At 36.3% G+C, this 16,810-nt stretch overlaps 1 protein-coding gene across 1 annotated transcript in view; it reads right to left on the reverse strand.

Moving 5' to 3' along the window:
• PXDN (peroxidasin) overlaps nucleotides 1-16,810 on the reverse strand; it is an 86,624-nt gene that overhangs the window by 23,707 nt on the left and 46,107 nt on the right. Inside the window, exons 9-16 of the mRNA XM_074153045.1 lie at nucleotides 14,873-15,042; nucleotides 13,658-13,930; nucleotides 12,176-12,292; nucleotides 10,835-10,993; nucleotides 8,386-8,498; nucleotides 7,207-7,363; nucleotides 3,668-3,776; nucleotides 3,080-3,237 (exon numbers count right to left, since the gene is read on the reverse strand). Of these exons, the coding sequence (XP_074009146.1) occupies nucleotides 3,080-3,237; nucleotides 3,668-3,776; nucleotides 7,207-7,363; nucleotides 8,386-8,498; nucleotides 10,835-10,993; nucleotides 12,176-12,292; nucleotides 13,658-13,930; nucleotides 14,873-15,042 (1,256 nt within the window). The remainder of the gene's footprint in view (nucleotides 1-3,079; nucleotides 3,238-3,667; nucleotides 3,777-7,206; nucleotides 7,364-8,385; nucleotides 8,499-10,834; nucleotides 10,994-12,175; nucleotides 12,293-13,657; nucleotides 13,931-14,872; nucleotides 15,043-16,810) is intronic.

Raw genomic sequence — 16,810 nt, forward strand, 5'->3', positions numbered from 1 at the left:
TATGCACACCTTGAGTGATTAATGGATATACAGTGTGGATGAGTGAGGTTCCAGGATCCAGGAGAGAGCCCAGGAGCTAGAATATAGTGTAGATATACTTTTAGCCAACTAGGAACCATCATACACACTGTGGTTCTTGATGTGGAAAGCTTGCAGTCAGGAGTAAAACCAAACTAGCAGAATAAAGGCAGAAGGAAAAAAGGGAATGAGTGAGTGTAGAGCGGTATTGTGTTCCTACAGGCACACGGGGTTCCCACCATGATGGTAATCACTCAAAACTATGAACTGAATGCAGTTTTGCAAGAGGTTGGTGTAGGGTAATTGCAGTGGGGAAATGTTCCTTTTAGTCCCAGTGTGCCTGCAAAGACACCGACCTTCATCTACATTCAACACGTAAGTGTGTGCTAGACACACTGCTGCTCTCTGCCAATTTCTAAAGTGCAGGGCAATTCCAAACAAACCACATAAAACCCCTCTTGGTCTTTGCCTTGAAAGGGACTGGAATGCTCATAGCTGCTCAGCTGGGACAGGACCTGTGCTCAGTCAGGGGACCTACACTTTCTCAGCCTCAGGCTACATGTACCCCAAGTGGTTTACAAGTCAAAGCAAGGCAAAGACCAAGTGTTTGCATTACACAAAACTAACTTGTTGTTGTAGACATACATAAATTATTTTATAGAATACTCCAGACAAGGAAAAAGAAAAATAAACAACAGAGCAAAACCAGTAAGTGCCACTGGGTAATGCAGCAAAATACACTTTTTGAGGATATTACTGATAACACCTTATAATACGCTGGCTACCAGGGCAGTTTAATTCTAAAACTACACCCAGAAAATATAACTTCTTTATAATAACACTCTGCTTAAAATTCTGAAATCAAGTTGTGAGCAAAACTTAACTACAAGTTTTGGGTAGAATGACCTTCATTACCAATTTAAAATAAAGGGTTCAGCTTCTCTCTTTAGAAGTTCAAATTGGAGATGATGTCTCATATATGAAATAGATTCAATGGCTTTCTTAGCAGAGTGGAGGCTGCCATAAATGCCAGTCTCATACCTTTAATTCCCTCTTGCATTGCAGGAACTAACTCTGGCTCTGCTTTCTAAAAGGTTAGGTGCTGAGCATTTCCAGTGCTAAAAGTTGGCTAGCTCAATTCACATAATAGTAGCTATGTTTTTTTTTTTTTCAAACTGCAAGGAAGACGTTTCATAGAGTCATAGAAATACTGATTAGAAGGGATGTCTTACCCATACCAAGCTCCTGCTTGAAGCAAGGCTGTCTCCAGCACTGGATCCCTGTCTAGTGGGCTTGAAAACCTCCAAAGACTGAGTCTCCTCAGCCTTTCTGGATAAGTTGTTCCAGTGCTGCACTGGCCTCCTGGCGAGAAAGCGTTTCCTAACTTCCAATCTGAACCTTCCAAGCAGCAATTTGTGGCCATTCCCCTTATTATACAGTCTGGCACTGCAGAGGAGAATTTGGCTCCATAGTCTTTCCTTGGGATATTCCAAGATTTTACACCAAAAAAAAGTTTCTGAATGGGAAATTGTCAGGTTTCTCAAGTGTTCCCAATGCAAAAGTGCTAAATAACACCTTTCATTGGGCTCTGCATTTTGAAATAAAACCAAATAAGGACAAATACGAGTATTAAAATCTGAGCATTAGGCTATTTAAATGAAAACAGATTTATTTTACTATTCAAGTTTTCCCAAAAGCCAGGTTTCTATGGATTTTGTGGGGCTAAGAAGCAAGCTCCGGTTGTGAACAGAATTTCCAGTATCACAGAAAGTTGCCCAATTTTGTGTTCATTAATTTGTATCTGTATGCTTTAATGCCAATTTTTGGTAAACTTTAGGTAATTGAATTTCACTATTACAAACCCTAATGAAAAGTAGTCAAGCAATTCTCACACATCAGTTTTCATACATTCCTAGTGTTATATTCAATATGCTTGCATATGCATCTAATCACAGAACCACATTAAATCAGGTTACTCTTATAAAACACAAGCCTTCAAAGAATTTTGAGTAAGTTTTTGTGGTAAAGTATTAATCACAAATTATTTACTCAGCTCTAATAATGAGTAACAAGTTTCTTTTAATAGCAAATGTTACAGTACTCCACAAAGCTTGCAGTCTTTGGTCTTATAAATACTTGCCTAGTTCACCGTCAGAGTTAAATTTTTCGGAAGTTACAATAAATACTCAATTATAAACATCAAAAAGAATATAATAAGTAAAAACATTTCCTCTAGATTTTCAGTGTAGCTTTTGGCTATGTCTCAAGTCTCAAAAGCTCTTCTAAAACTATCATTATTTCCAAATGCTTCAGTCCTGTGTCTCAAGCCTATCCACACACATCTACACACATTAGTTATATATGCTCCAGCTGGACTTCACGAATTTGAACTTGGACTTCAATAACTAAACCTCACATTTTTCTGCTTTTTATAAAAAGCAGGATAAACTCTATTTCTCATTACATCAGATCAGTGTTAAGGAAACAATTAGCTTAGTTTGATACACACTTAAAGAATGAGTGGCAAATAATTCTTTGAATACTGTTGTGGTACATGCAGAAACCTTGGTTTGTAAAGTATACAAATCCTTGTTATATCATCTTTTCTCCTTGCCAAGGCACACTGACACTAAATGGATGTTCTTAAAGAAACATAAACAAAATACTGAATGTTTTTAATACGTAACAGAAAAGGTTGTACTGCTATGAAACAATGGTCCTTATCAATTAACACACGGGAAATTAACAAACGGAATGCACTATGCACTGCCATTATACCAAATTTGACCAGTAGAAGAATCTGAACATGAATTTTTCCCTAATATGTCAATGTGAGAAAAAATAAAACTGAGTTACACCACAATGTAGCAATGTGCAAACCAAGGACTGAATTGGGCAAACACGTATTTGGAAAAGTTTTTTCAAGTCACATACTCCACTGATTTCAATGCAATGCTTCTGCAGTTGGGACCCAGACTTAGAAAACATATGTCTCTTGAAGTATAATGACTTAAGAAGGCAAATACACTTCAACACAGAAAAATAAGGAAAGAGTACTGACTTGTTCCGTTCAGGTCAACCATTAGACCATCTTGTACATGATCTTGAATAAGCTGTAATGTCCTTTCAAATATTTCCCCAGCTCTTGCTTGCTCAACAGTGTATGGATCCCTTGGGTACCGAAATAAGGCTAGCAAATCATTTGGAGAACGAGGACGACTGACAGATAATTTGAAAAACAACAGTAAGCGTACACAGGAGTTACAAAATAACAATACTACATAAATCATGTAAATGTCAACAACATGATTAAAACATACCTTGGTTACTCATCTCAATATGGAAGGCAAACAAAAAAAATTTAATAAAATAATAAAAAATTAAAGATTTAGTAGCAATTAAACATTAAGTAGCCTTTTAAAACACATTGTCTCAGCAGAAAAACTGGTGCAGCAAATAGAGATCTCAACACAAGTGTTTAAACAATACAAATCCTTGTGTTAAACTGTCAGTATTCCCAGAACTAACCAGAAGTTAACAATGTCATTTAAATAAGAAAATGGCTTTTTGCTTAATAAATGTTCCATTATTTCTAGTACACACAAAATCAATTTTGACTTCTCAATACAAAAAAAAAAGAAGGGGATACCTGTCAAACAGATGTGTACGTGTTGAATTTATTGCTCTGTCAACAGTAGCAATTGCTTCCACAATTGATGTTTGTACAAAAGGATCTCCATTTCGGCTGACATTAGGAACTACAGAAAGAGGAATTCACATGTTATTGCAAAAATGGCCACCCACAAAATGATACTTCTATAAAACGGAGTCTAGACACGACATCATTTCAGTTGTACAAAGCAAACCCCTGTTCTTTAAGCATTGGTTCATCCAAATATAGAATCCTTAACCATTTTGGAATTCTATCAAAGTAAAATTCATTTAAAACAGAAGCTAATGTAAGTTTAAAACTCAGCTTGCTTAGAATTAAAAAAAAAAAAAAAAAAAAATCATGTGAAGATAAATGCATACAGCATTTAACTGTCCATTAATTAGTCCTACAATTTCAAGTAAAAATGACCAAAGAAAAAATGATTATTCAGGGTTTTTTTTTCTGGTGTGGTGTATTATCAGCTTTCAGGTGTTGATATCAAAAGCCTGACCTATATCCACTGAAATCAATGCAAGTATTCCTTTTGATTTCAATTAATACTGAACTAGTAATGAATTCTATGTAAAATTTACAGGGTTTACAGGAACATGTTACAACAAGTGGAAAATACTGAAAAACTTAGTTTGCCTTTTAGAATTTATGCATCACAAATTCAAAAAAGATGTCACAAAAAATTAATAAAACACCCCCCAAAAAAAAAAAACCACAGAATTTTATATTTTCCCAAATAGCTACAGTAAATTAACATTGCTCCTCTCCTGAGCTTAGTCTAGTAAGCAACACACATTAATTTTAAAGGGCTATAAATATTTTACTTATTTTGGTCACTACTTTGTTTTCTACTTTAAAATTATCTAGCTTTTTAATACTACACTAAAAATCACATACTTAAAACCTATTTAACGACTCTGCATAATACTGGAAACTCAGTAATGCACAGGCCCGTTCATCTGCCTTTTTATGCAGTACTCAGTTGCAGCTGGATGTTTGTACAATGTATCTAAGGCTAACAACCTTTCTTTCAGTCTAAACCAAGAACTACTAGATCCAGGGCAACAGCTAACAATTTCCAGAGTGTGTTTAGATTGGAAAAGTCACACAGGAAGAAGGGTAAAGTAGGGAAAAAGTCCAAAGCAAATAGACTGGAATAAAATCAGCAGATGTACAAAATCAGCTGACATAAAAACCGTTGTTTGCAATCTTTTCATGACTATTTTTTTTTTTTTTCTTTTCTAGGCAATATTTCATTATTCCTTCATAACTGGCAGCTTAGGCTGTGTCTATATGAGTTTCAGAGTCTAGACCTGGGTAATCAAACTTCACCATCTATACTGTCAAATAAAACAGCCCCTGGCACTCTATAGCTGTAGCTGAAGCCCCTCTCTCTGCCCTGAGGCCAGCTGCCGTGGGCTGCTGACAACGTACGCCCAACATCCAAATTGGGGTGACCCTTTCCACAGTCCTTGATGTCAACAGTCCCTCATCCAGCCTAATTACCAACTGTCCTCCTTGCTTGGCAGCCTCATTTTCATAGCAACCATACAGAAACATTATCAGATAAACTACTTATTTTAAGGAGAAATATAATTTACAGGTTTGCTACCCTTATTTTAGTTGTTTCAGAGAGTGCCTGTGTGCCACGAACCATCTTAACGCTGCAGGCTGTAAAAATGTGTTGGCTGGCTACCTTCCCCTAGCGCTCTCTACGATAGATGTAATCTCGGTGTTCACTTCAGATACGTGTTTTGCAGAGCTCTCTTTCTGATTCATGGTACACGTGGGCTGAATCATAAACCTTTGTCAGATGTTAACTATACTGTACTTCATTTTTGTCTAGAGTATTTGCTGCTAGTAGTTCTCTTTTTAGACTGATAAATATTAAAAGCTAAAGCTCCCTGCAAGCCTTTCACACAATACTTTTTTTTAGGGGGACGTGAGGAGGGGAATTGGCACTTTTTTTAAATCAACGAAAACGTAATCCACACAGCTCCTGACTTACACTAAATCCAGAGACTTTTACAAAACAACAGAAAAGGACAGAAGAAAATAGTAAAAGAAAAAGATCTTTAAAATATTATCAAACATGGCCAGCAAAACACACACACACACCCTGCTTCTATACATTTGCCTTTATTCTGTCTCAATATTAAGCTTTTTATGCATTAAGACCATCCATAAAACAATAGCTTTGTTTAAAAGAAATGCTGACACGCAAGTTTTTAGGCATTTCTGGCTACGCCATTATTAATAGATAGCAAGTAACCAGTACTTGAAATTTGTCTGCTTGTCCTCCTTTCTTCTCTGACAGCTTCATTTTTATAGCAACCATAGAGAAACAGTATCTGATACCCCACTAGTTTTAAGGAGAAACATCATTTACAGTTCCAGGCTGCATGCAAATTAATCAAGGGTAATTTTACGTTTGTTCATGCTACAGTTCACAAGAAAAATAACCACGTTACAATTAAATACTGCAGATTAGCTACCACCAAGTTTTGTAGTTTGCTGATTTCAGCAGATGAGAATAAACAGTTGACACCTGCACTAAGTGAATGAAACTGGTTTCCATTGGGGCTACAGTTCAATTCATGGTTTAATTTTTCAGAGCTCTTATTGATTTGAGAACTGGCTAGTCTTTTCCTAGTTTTATTGAAATCATATGATTGGTGTCATGGTAATCAACGCATTAGAAAAAACACTATGTATGAATTTAGTGAACAAAATACAGAAAATCAGACATATCACTGGGAAACAATATCCAATATGTTAAAGAAGTCATTGCTCAATACTCATTTCTCTATGATACAAAAATACTTTATCTTATTTTATACTGAAAGACAAAAAAACCAGTTCCCACAATATTTCCATCAAAATGAGTCTGAAAAATCAGCAGTTTTATTCAGAAAACCATTAGGGTCAATCTGTGTAACAAATTTATTTCCTCAGCCTTGCTTTATTACCAGTTATTACGTATTAATAATTGATAACTATTATTTGCCATTATTCTTTCAAATAATTAGAACAAGCTCCAATGTTCTCCTTTCCTTCATGTTTTCTCCTTGAGCTTCTGATAGAATTCAGGATAGTCGTAATGATCTTTCACAATGGTTGCAGCCTAATTTTTAACCAAGTGCTGCAAGTGCCCATTTAGAGATGCCACAGGACATTTTGTCAAGTTATCACTAAAGATTAGACTGTGTATTCAACTAGCAAATTCTAATAGGTCTAAATAATATCTCAAGAGGAAAGCAGTGTGACTAACTGGAGCCCAAAGCATTGTTTGTTTTGAAACTTAACTCCTAGAGACATTTTGGCTGACATATTCCCATCTTACTCACATCTGTGCAGATAGTTGCCTGAATTGAATAATAATTAAAAAAAAAGAGATTATGGGAGAAAAAAAATATGAATAAAAGAAAGAAGTTAACATTTGATTAACTTTTTTGCCTCTTACAAATTAAGCAATTAGAATAAAACTAATAATCTAACTCATACCTCTGATTCATACACCTTACCATTAACACTAAGCACCATACTAACAGAGGAGTATCCTATGGTATTCCGGGCAACACATTCATATCGACCTTCATCAGCTGTTCCAACATCACGAATGGTAAGAAATCCCTCTGGACTAACATGAAATTTTCCACTCTCAGTTACCTGTACTCCATCCTGCAGCAAAGCACAATGTTTGGTTATTCTAAATGCTCTTTGGTTTCAAACTTGAATTTTTGTCTTTTCTCTTCTATTTTTACATTTTATTTTATATTTCTATTTTGTATGCCAAGACAACAGTCAAATAGATTTAGATAAACTCACATAAAAAAACTCACATACTCTTATGTTGACAGGAGGACTTGCATGTACTTCTAAATTGTACAGTGTATTTATTTACTTTAAACATACTCATTATTATAAATCAAACTATTTTAATAGTTACAGGTCCTCATCACATAAAATTTAAGACCCCAAAATAAGATAACACCTGTTGAGGACATAAATACTTGATTTTACTCAAAATTAACCAACTAAAAAACATCTCAAAAGCTTTTTATGTATCAATTCTTCATGTCCTATGCATTTAGAAGCTATATAAGGTACATAAATGTACATTTTCTAATGCTCATTAACTTAAGAGAAGAAGATATTCCGGAAAATTGAAGATCAACATTTGCAACACAATAAATCACTGGTAACTCTGCTAATAACTCTAACAGTTTGATATAACAGTTATAGTACCAATGCAAATCAAAGCGACAAAGAGGTTACCAAAGAGTTGGAACTGAAACATGTTCTGGTTGAAGTGTCAACCTAACAGTGACAAAGACTCAGCAATACAGTATTTTTACTGCTTTATATCTATAATATCATTGAAAGTGTGAATATTAACAGGATATTCCCACAGAACTGTCACTAAAATAATAGGCTTTTTAAGGCCCAGGTCTGTATAATCACAGAATCTTCTTGGTTTGCATAACCATATATATATTTATATATATATATAATTCAGGTTTGGTAACTATATACATACTCTGTATTAAAGAAGATTTGATAATCAAACTTCAGGTAATGCTTTCAGACACCAGAGCAAGCAATAATTTGACAACGTGTACTTTAAATAGCGAGTTATGAAGAGATGGAAAGCTGCTGCCTTTCTGCAGTGCCTTTTTGCAACCAAAAAAACCATCTAGTACCTTGTTCCATGTAATTACTGGCTCCGGCTCTCCTTGAGCACTACACGGGATCTGCACGTTTGTGCCAACCTCCACTGTCATGTCACTGGGAACGCTAGCAAATATAGGAGTCACTAAAAAAAAAAACATTGACAAGGAATGAATACAACTCGTGCAAAAGATGAACTAAAAAGAGGTCAGCACTGTTTTTATTTGTTCAGTTACCCAAAATTTCTTCATCTCTAACCCTATTCTGTCTTCAAGTTTGTACTTCCTTATAAGTTTGTCTTAGAAATAAAATTACTTATTCCTGATATCTGCTTCAGGCTGATTTTTAAGTACTCTTAACTTCTAACAAAACATGCTAGCAGTCAAAAGCACTTAAGTTCCATAAATATAAAGCTCTGAAAAAATTTTCTGTGAATAGCTAAATCTGAACAAATTCACCAGAATGAACACCCCGTCAACTTCTGTCAATTTTTTTTAAGTTTTAATTTTTTAGTTTTTTTTAAATAGCAACAACAGAGATTTCTCAGATGATGAAAGCCAAACTTTCCATAACTTATTCAACTGGGATTCCCCCAGCCTGACTTACAGAGATGCTAAGCCTTCACAGAGCTCCTACCCCCCCGCCACCAATGAGCCCTAGGCCCTAAAACATCAAAAAATCACCTTCGGTTTCAAGGACACAGAGTACACAGTCACCTAAATCCAGTGTGAAGAAAATCAATGCATTTTTTTAATCCTCATTTTCGGATTGCTATCCCGCACTCTGATATCATCATGAGAAGCACATACAAGATTAAGAATTGTATTTCTGCTGTAACGTATCAATATTTTGGGGGGAGTGGGAAGGGGCTGCACTGTTACAGAAAAGTATTTGGCCATGTAGCATACATTTACACCACCAACCAAATTTGGCCCCGGCGTTAAGTTGCTTGTATGCAAATGGCTATCAAGAAACCATTTCAAATAAGGCATCCAGAGGCAGGCGTCCAGCACTGGAGGTAAAAAGGTCTGGCTCTGTGGATATGAGCTGTGTCACACCAGCAAACAGACCTGGACCATTAATCTGTATTCATTAATACAGATTGAGCCACAGTGACCACTGACTAGACATTCCTCAGATGAACAGTCATTTTGTCAGAAGCACAGAAGAAAAAGTCTTCTCTTCTTGCACGATTGAAAATAGCATTGCAATGAATGTATGGAGAGCTCCAATCTCAGAGGATTGAGAGCTCTGAGTAAATACAGCCTTAAAGCTTGTATTTACTATCTATTGGTGACCGGATTTTGCAACCCGAGTTACACAGAAATCATTTTACTAAACTTTACACAAGTTCAGTGAAATGTAACTCAGCTGGAAGGCTATAAAACTTTTTAAAATTGAATTTTGTTTTATGGAATTTTAGTCAACAATTTTACATAGGTGAAAAAACCCTCGGTTTTGACAAATCAATCTCTCAGTACTACTCTTAACTAAGAAAAATCAATGGATTTTTTTTCTGACAAACATCTAAGCCGAGGAAGACATTTGAGCCCCTTTTACTAAAATGTTGTTTAAAATCAGGTCACTAACAAGAAATGCTTTGAATTAAACGTTTAATCTCCTTGAAATTGCTTAAACACAAAAGTACTTAACTAAATTATAAATATTAATATGATTCTAATTAATCCTAGAAGTAGCTTACTTAGAATTTACTTGAAGAAAAGCATAAGAAAAAACAGTCTGTTTTTTTTTTTTTTTTTCCTGTGTCAGCTTATTTCAAGTATAAGGAATGACTTTTCATTGTGAAGGTCGTGTTGCTGTTGTAAAATTGTGTTCCGTTTCTGGACTTCCAAACATTATGTTAATAACACTATCATTTCTTTACAAAAGAATAAATCAGATAAACCTCCTTCACAAAAGACAGACTGCTCTAAAGGAATGATACTCTGTACAAATACTAAGTGTCCATGGATGTTATTTACTAAAAAACACCTGGAATCTAGAAATAGATATAATGAGAATAATGATCAGAGATGTGAAATGTTAGCAAGACCCTCAAAGTCCATTTTTTTAAACAAAAACCAAAAAAAGATATAGCCTCATTCTATCAAAAAAGCCATATTAAGTTGTAAGCTTATGTAGCTGCCAACTGACTTTCAACAAAGTCTACCACATGCTCAATTTATAAAAACGAATAATAAGACACTTTACAATTGAAAACCAGCAACTTAGAACCATTGTAAAATGCAGAAAAAGTCCAGAACAAAAACCCAGCACTATTCAAGCTCTGTTTCAAAAGTTTTTTTAATTCTAAACACAGATAAAATACTTCATATTAACCTTCTGTGCCATCAAAAATAATTCACTCTCAATCTTACATTTTAGGAAAAAAAAAAATAAAATCAAACACAGTACTGTGTATTTTATTGTAAGCTTAAATCTTTTGTGTTTTTTTTCAGCAGCTGCACATGGAGAACATACCTCTAGGCTGTACGGTCAGGTACACGACAATTCGCTGGGATCCAATAATATTGACAGCTTGGCATTCATACTGTCCCTGGTCATGCAGAGCAACCCTGGAAATCCTTAGGGTTCCAGAGGATAGAACTAAGTGTCTTCTGTCAACAGACAACTGGCCTCCTGAAACACAGAGCAATAGCATTTGCTATTTATAGCAGTGCAGAACAAAGTCCCTTTGTGTCAGAAAAAGGGAAATCCAGAAGATTTTACATTTGATACAAATTGGAAAAAATTAAAGTCTCTTTAAAAAAAAGGTTTGAAACCTTTACTTCTCAGAAGATAAACACGCAAAGCAAACAAAACATACGTATGCACACAATCATAATCCTGATCTCTGATTGTGGTAGAATTAAATATTTTCATTTCAGGAGCATGATAAAGCATCTAAATACAAAGGCATGATGAGAAGAGCAGCAACAGCTATTACTGTTCACTTCATATGATTGCCCTGTGTGTAAGGGAGAATTCATCTCATCTGTCTAGACCATCTACAGAATCCATAGAAAAATACATACAGCCCTGAAAAAACGGATTATAATAAAAATTATATAAAAAGTACATCACTGCCTGTACCCTATTCTTCCTTTCTGGACTTTTCATTTGACTGAAGTGATCTTGGTAGAGGGAGAAACAGGGACATTATCAGCACTAAAGCGATCAAGACTTTGTTAAAAATCTGCTTTATCTACCATATTTTAGAATTTCCTAAGAGTTGTTTTGCCTGCTAGAGTTATTTCATTTGATTCAAGTGGAATATTTACTTAATAATACATCCACTATGGTATTTCTTCCCACTGAATTTGGCTTAATGCCTTTATAGCCACAACCTGACAAAACAGTCAGCAGAGTACACCCCAGTGTTCCCGGCAATCCACGTTAAGTGGCAGAAATGCAGTTATACTGGTGCCAATTACAGGTTGGACTGTTCTGGTTTCTAAAGAGAGCATATCCCACTTAATTTCAGATCTCCAGTTAATGACAGTCATCTCCATTTCTTCTGCAGTAAACTGGCAGTGGTAGGTATTGCCACATTTGGTTTGTCTCTTATTTCTTAAACATTATTAGGAAGCTATTACGGAGCCATTTATTTTAGTGACTTTTTTTACTGAATAATGAAAAATGCTTGGGCAGCTAGCTTCTGTGAGACACCTTGCCTTTTCTAGCTAATGCAGAAAGAGATGAGCTCTGTTTCCTTCAGAGACTGAAGCAATTGAACAAATATATGCAATTCCTTTCAATGCATGAGTAATTCCAACATGACAGCTATTCTAATAGTTTAAAAGCAAAATGGAACCTGCTTACCTCCTTTAGTCCAGGCAATAACAGGCTGGGGATAGCCTTGTGCTTCACAAGGGAAATCAACAGTTTGGCCCTCAATCACTGTTTTGTCTTGAGGAGTGACAGTAAACTGAGGTAGAGCTACAGAAGAGAAAATAAACTGGTTAAAAAAAAAAAAGCCAACTGGAAAATGCACGACTGTTTGAAATCACGTACCGTTTCCTGTGTGACTTGAATAGTTCATAGTGGTGGGAAAAGAGATGCTAATGGGACTCTCATATCGTGCCTGCTATAGGGCAGCCACTTGGGCAACAGGAACATCTCCCTCACAACCTGGCCCTGGTGTCAGTGAAGGCCTCTGGGATCTACTGCCATAGATCCAAAATAAAAGGTACAGTAAGACTTGTAGAATCAGACACAGTGTTTCCTGAATTAAAAATACTTTCTTCTGTTTTCTCTCAAAAAATCCTCAGCTAAATTGTGAAGAAAATGCCATGTAGCCAAACCCATCCCGAGCTGCCTGTTTTCTTCTTTACACAAAAAGGAAAGCAGCGAGTGGAGCGTGGAGCAATTTCTGCAGTAACATCATGGCATTATCAGTGTGAGAAGTAATTTGCTCAGCTCTCAAAACACAATCATCTATTGGTGAATAATAAACAAACCAACCACATGGACAAGTTGTTTTGTATAGCTTTAAAAATTGAATTCATTAACACAGCATTTGCAACCTAGACTGTTTGCCAACTAAAAATCTTAACAGCAGAACAGAAACAAGCTTAAATTTAAAGGTTACTCAAAACGTTTTGCAAATAAAAGTTCCAGCATAAAAACTTTTGCAAAAAATATTCTCCATATGTAAATATATATATAGGAGGCTTTTGATATATTGTTCTTGAAATACTTTATATTCATACTATTGACATACAATACCAAAATTATCGTGATCACAGTAAGTTAAAGTACTTTGATTTTTTTTTTTTTTTTGCAAAAGAGCTATGCTAATGCCTCAGCTGGCAGAGTGACAGTTTACATGAAACTCAACAGAAGATGTTCCCACATTCACTGAAGTGTCCACAAAAGAAAGGCAGCACAGATGTGTATTCAAAACTCCATTTCTAGTACTCCAGGCACAAATTCTAATCTCTAGGATTGCTGCCTGTTACAGGAAAAAATTAATCCCCCACAGATTTGACACTATACATTTATTCCTACAGGAAAACAAAACACAGTAAGAAAGAAACATATCAAAATAACAGTGATTAACTTCTAAGAATAATCAATGAAACCTAACTTTCAGAGAATTAGTATATAGTATCTTACTCTGAGTGAAATGTATAGCAACTTTCCCATGGACTACACTAGAATGGTTTAATTAAAAGAAAAAACTCTTATGGTTTTAGTTTGGCTCTGACAATTCAGAAAAAAAGACAAAACCTCACAATTTAAAGTAATATACTCTTCCTAGTATGTTTTACAGCATGTCACTCCTAGTTTAACATTACTCACCTTGGACTATGATGTACGCAGTCGCATGGATATTATCTATGCTGTTAGTTGCAAAACAGGTATACTCGCCACTGTCCTCCTGCTTCACATTTTGTATGTAAAGTCCTCCTGATGGAGTTATCGTGACACGAGGGTCACTTGGTAAAGGGGTTCTGTCGCCTTTGGTCCAGGTAATTCGCGGCTGAGGGTGCCCAGTTGCGCTGCACTCCAAGGTAACACTCTCTCCAACTAGCACTTCGGTATTTTGTGGCTGAATCACAAAACTTGGCCGGGCTGTGAGAAAAGAGTGATATACCTAAATATGACTTTTAGCTCACAAAACACTAATTTAGCTGGATATTGCAATAGTTAGGGGAATCTAGGAGCTTTTTTAACAGCTCTGTTCCAACATACTTCTAATCTTGGTGCAAACTATTCCTCGCTTTAAGCCTAATCTAGCTGCAGACATTTAAAAATATCAATAGATAAAAAATAAAAGCTCATATAATTGCACTGATGTTTTTTCTTAACTCTCATTAAAACAATTTTCAAACATTTTGTTCTCATTTGTTGATCTTTATAAAGGTCTCTTCAGAGGCATAGGCACTGAGACCCAGAAAACAAAGTGGCTAAAAATTGACATAAAAGCACAAAAGGACAAAATTTATTAAGCTAATTTAATAACTTTTCCCAACTGCGTGTGTGCTTTGCGGTGACATTTTAAGTTTACCTCGTGCTGAGTGTCAAAACAAAATTTTCTCCCCGCAAAGTTTGGAATTTAAAATCACTACCATTCTGGGCAGGAATTCAGTATTTGCAAACGTGAAGCACCAGCCAGACAGAGACTCAGGGTAAAAAGCTCCTGAGCAAGGATGGATGCATAGGGCGTGCCAAAGCCTTCATGGGTGGCCTCTTCAGAAGCCTGTGGTTTTCAGGTATCCAGAGAGAACACTATTGCACTGAGCAACATCGCAATGCAACAACCGCTTTTCCCAACTCTTCTACAAACAGCCTACAGGACTATCAGCAGAATTGCATACTAAAATAAAGATAATAATTAACTGGCTGGTTTTCATTTTTGTTCTTGGGATATTAGAACTTCACGATCTAGTTCTTAAGTCACCCAAGCATGAGAAATCTACATGTTAAGAACGTACAAAGCATCTTATATTTAGCAATCTTATTATCAAAACAATTCTCTATCTGAATGCAAAATTCAGACTTGATGTTCTTTACCTGGTGACTCAAAGTATCTAAGAGTAACTTCCTGAGTTTTCACTTCTCCAGCCACATTTTTTGCCATGCACTGGTAAATGCCTTGGTCTGTTTCTTGAGTATTCTGAATCATTAACGTGCCATCATCTAGCAAGTTTAGACGGGAATCTTCTTTCATACTGAGCTCATTACTGTGAAGAAAAGAATCTGCTGGAGTTAAAACTTTAAATCTCAAGCACAGAAAACTGACAAACAAAAAAACCCAAAATATATTACCCAAAATAAATTGAGGGGAAAGAAAAGTTTTACAGTGTCAAGTAAAGTAATAGAACGTTGAGTTTCCTCCTAAAGAGAAGAAGAGGGAAAGCAAAAAATGAACCAATTTTGCTAATGCAAATATTACATCTTCAAAATGAAAAGCCAAAGTACTTTTGAGTAAAAGCTTACAAGGAAAAAAGTGAACAAAATACACATACCTGGCCTCATTTTCTTTTAAGGCTGTTCTAACTGGCCAACCAATTTTAAATCTTTCTGCTAGAAGTATACAGCGTAAGTTCAACACTCAAGATTCATTCTACTAGGAGAGGGGTTAGTTGCTCTATAACCATCTTTGTGCCAATGCCTGTCTGGATGATAATTTGCATATTTATAATTTGTACTGGCTTGAAACGTTAAGATCAGATCTTCAGGCTATATCATGGATACATTTCTGTGATACCAACTAAGAATAGTTAGGGTTTTTTATTAAAAGAACTATTTCTCACTCTATCCCTCACTACATGATGAAGAAAGCACAGAGGAGGGACGAGATCTCATCCCCTATGTAAAAAACCCAGCTGGACTGCTGATCTATTCAACATACTGCTCAACAGGTCAATGGCTTTTGACTGAAATCTTGCCATATTCAACTACCTTGCAAAGAGCTTTGCTCTCATTCATGCAGTCAGGAAACAAGCCAGAGTCAATAATCCCACACCCCAAGCTCAAATTTCTTCTTAAAACTCTTTCATATGTGTATTCTGAATACATGTTTTCTTTGTTTATTATAAAAAGTACATGAGCCAAAGTAAATTTTAATGAAATAATTATACCATCCAAGTTCAAGGCTCTGCTCTTGACATGCTCCATAAATACTGTGCCCTTGCTGCACGTGAGGTGCTCACTGACATCAACACAAAGTTACGGAATCAGGAGTCTACGTTGTTCCATTTTATCAGCAACTAACAACCTAAAATGATTCATTTGCTAATATAAAATGTGAGGGAATATATTTTCCACGTCAGGTTCTCTATTTGTATAAGAGCTATTTTAAGCCAAAGTCTGATTAATCCAGTGGTAAACTCACAATTCACATGTCCACAGCATGCTCACATCAGTCTAAAGTGGGGCAATGTGCTGCCACATGGCTGGTTCAGCCACTCTGTGCCCAGTGCTGGAGGGAGCCAGGCACCAGGCAGAGCTCCAGCAGTGGGCTGGCCCTTGGGCTGCTGAAAGATAGATGTCCTTTATAGGCCCTTCCCTTCATCCCCTAAGCAGTGAGGGGAAGCAATGGAGCGGGTTGCCCAGAAAGTTGTGCCCCCTCCGTCCTTAGAGGCTTTTAAGACCCAGCTGGATAAAGCAACCTGGTACGAACCCGCTTTGAGCAGAAGGCTTCACTCAAGACCTCCTGAGATCCCCTCCAACCTGAGTTCCCCTACAATCCTGTGATAAAAGCACTTGCCTGCTCTCCATGTACTGGTCTGGGGAGCCTGGAAATGGATACAACTCTCTTCTCCTGGAAAGGGGCTACACATTGGAGCAAAGCTGCCTCCCAGGAGCTGGGGCTCAGGGAAGACCTTCCCTGAAACCTCTTACCCAGCTGAAGTCCTTTAAAAAAGTAGCTTTTGCTCTGCCTCAAAATGTATTCAAACACCAGCTAAGCCACAAATGCACCTGCAAAAAGTCCATATTGTATTGCCT

Source organism: Numenius arquata, chromosome 9 (genome assembly GCF_964106895.1).
Source record: "Numenius arquata chromosome 9, bNumArq3.hap1.1, whole genome shotgun sequence".
Classification (NCBI taxonomy): domain Eukaryota; kingdom Metazoa; phylum Chordata; class Aves; order Charadriiformes; family Scolopacidae; genus Numenius; species Numenius arquata.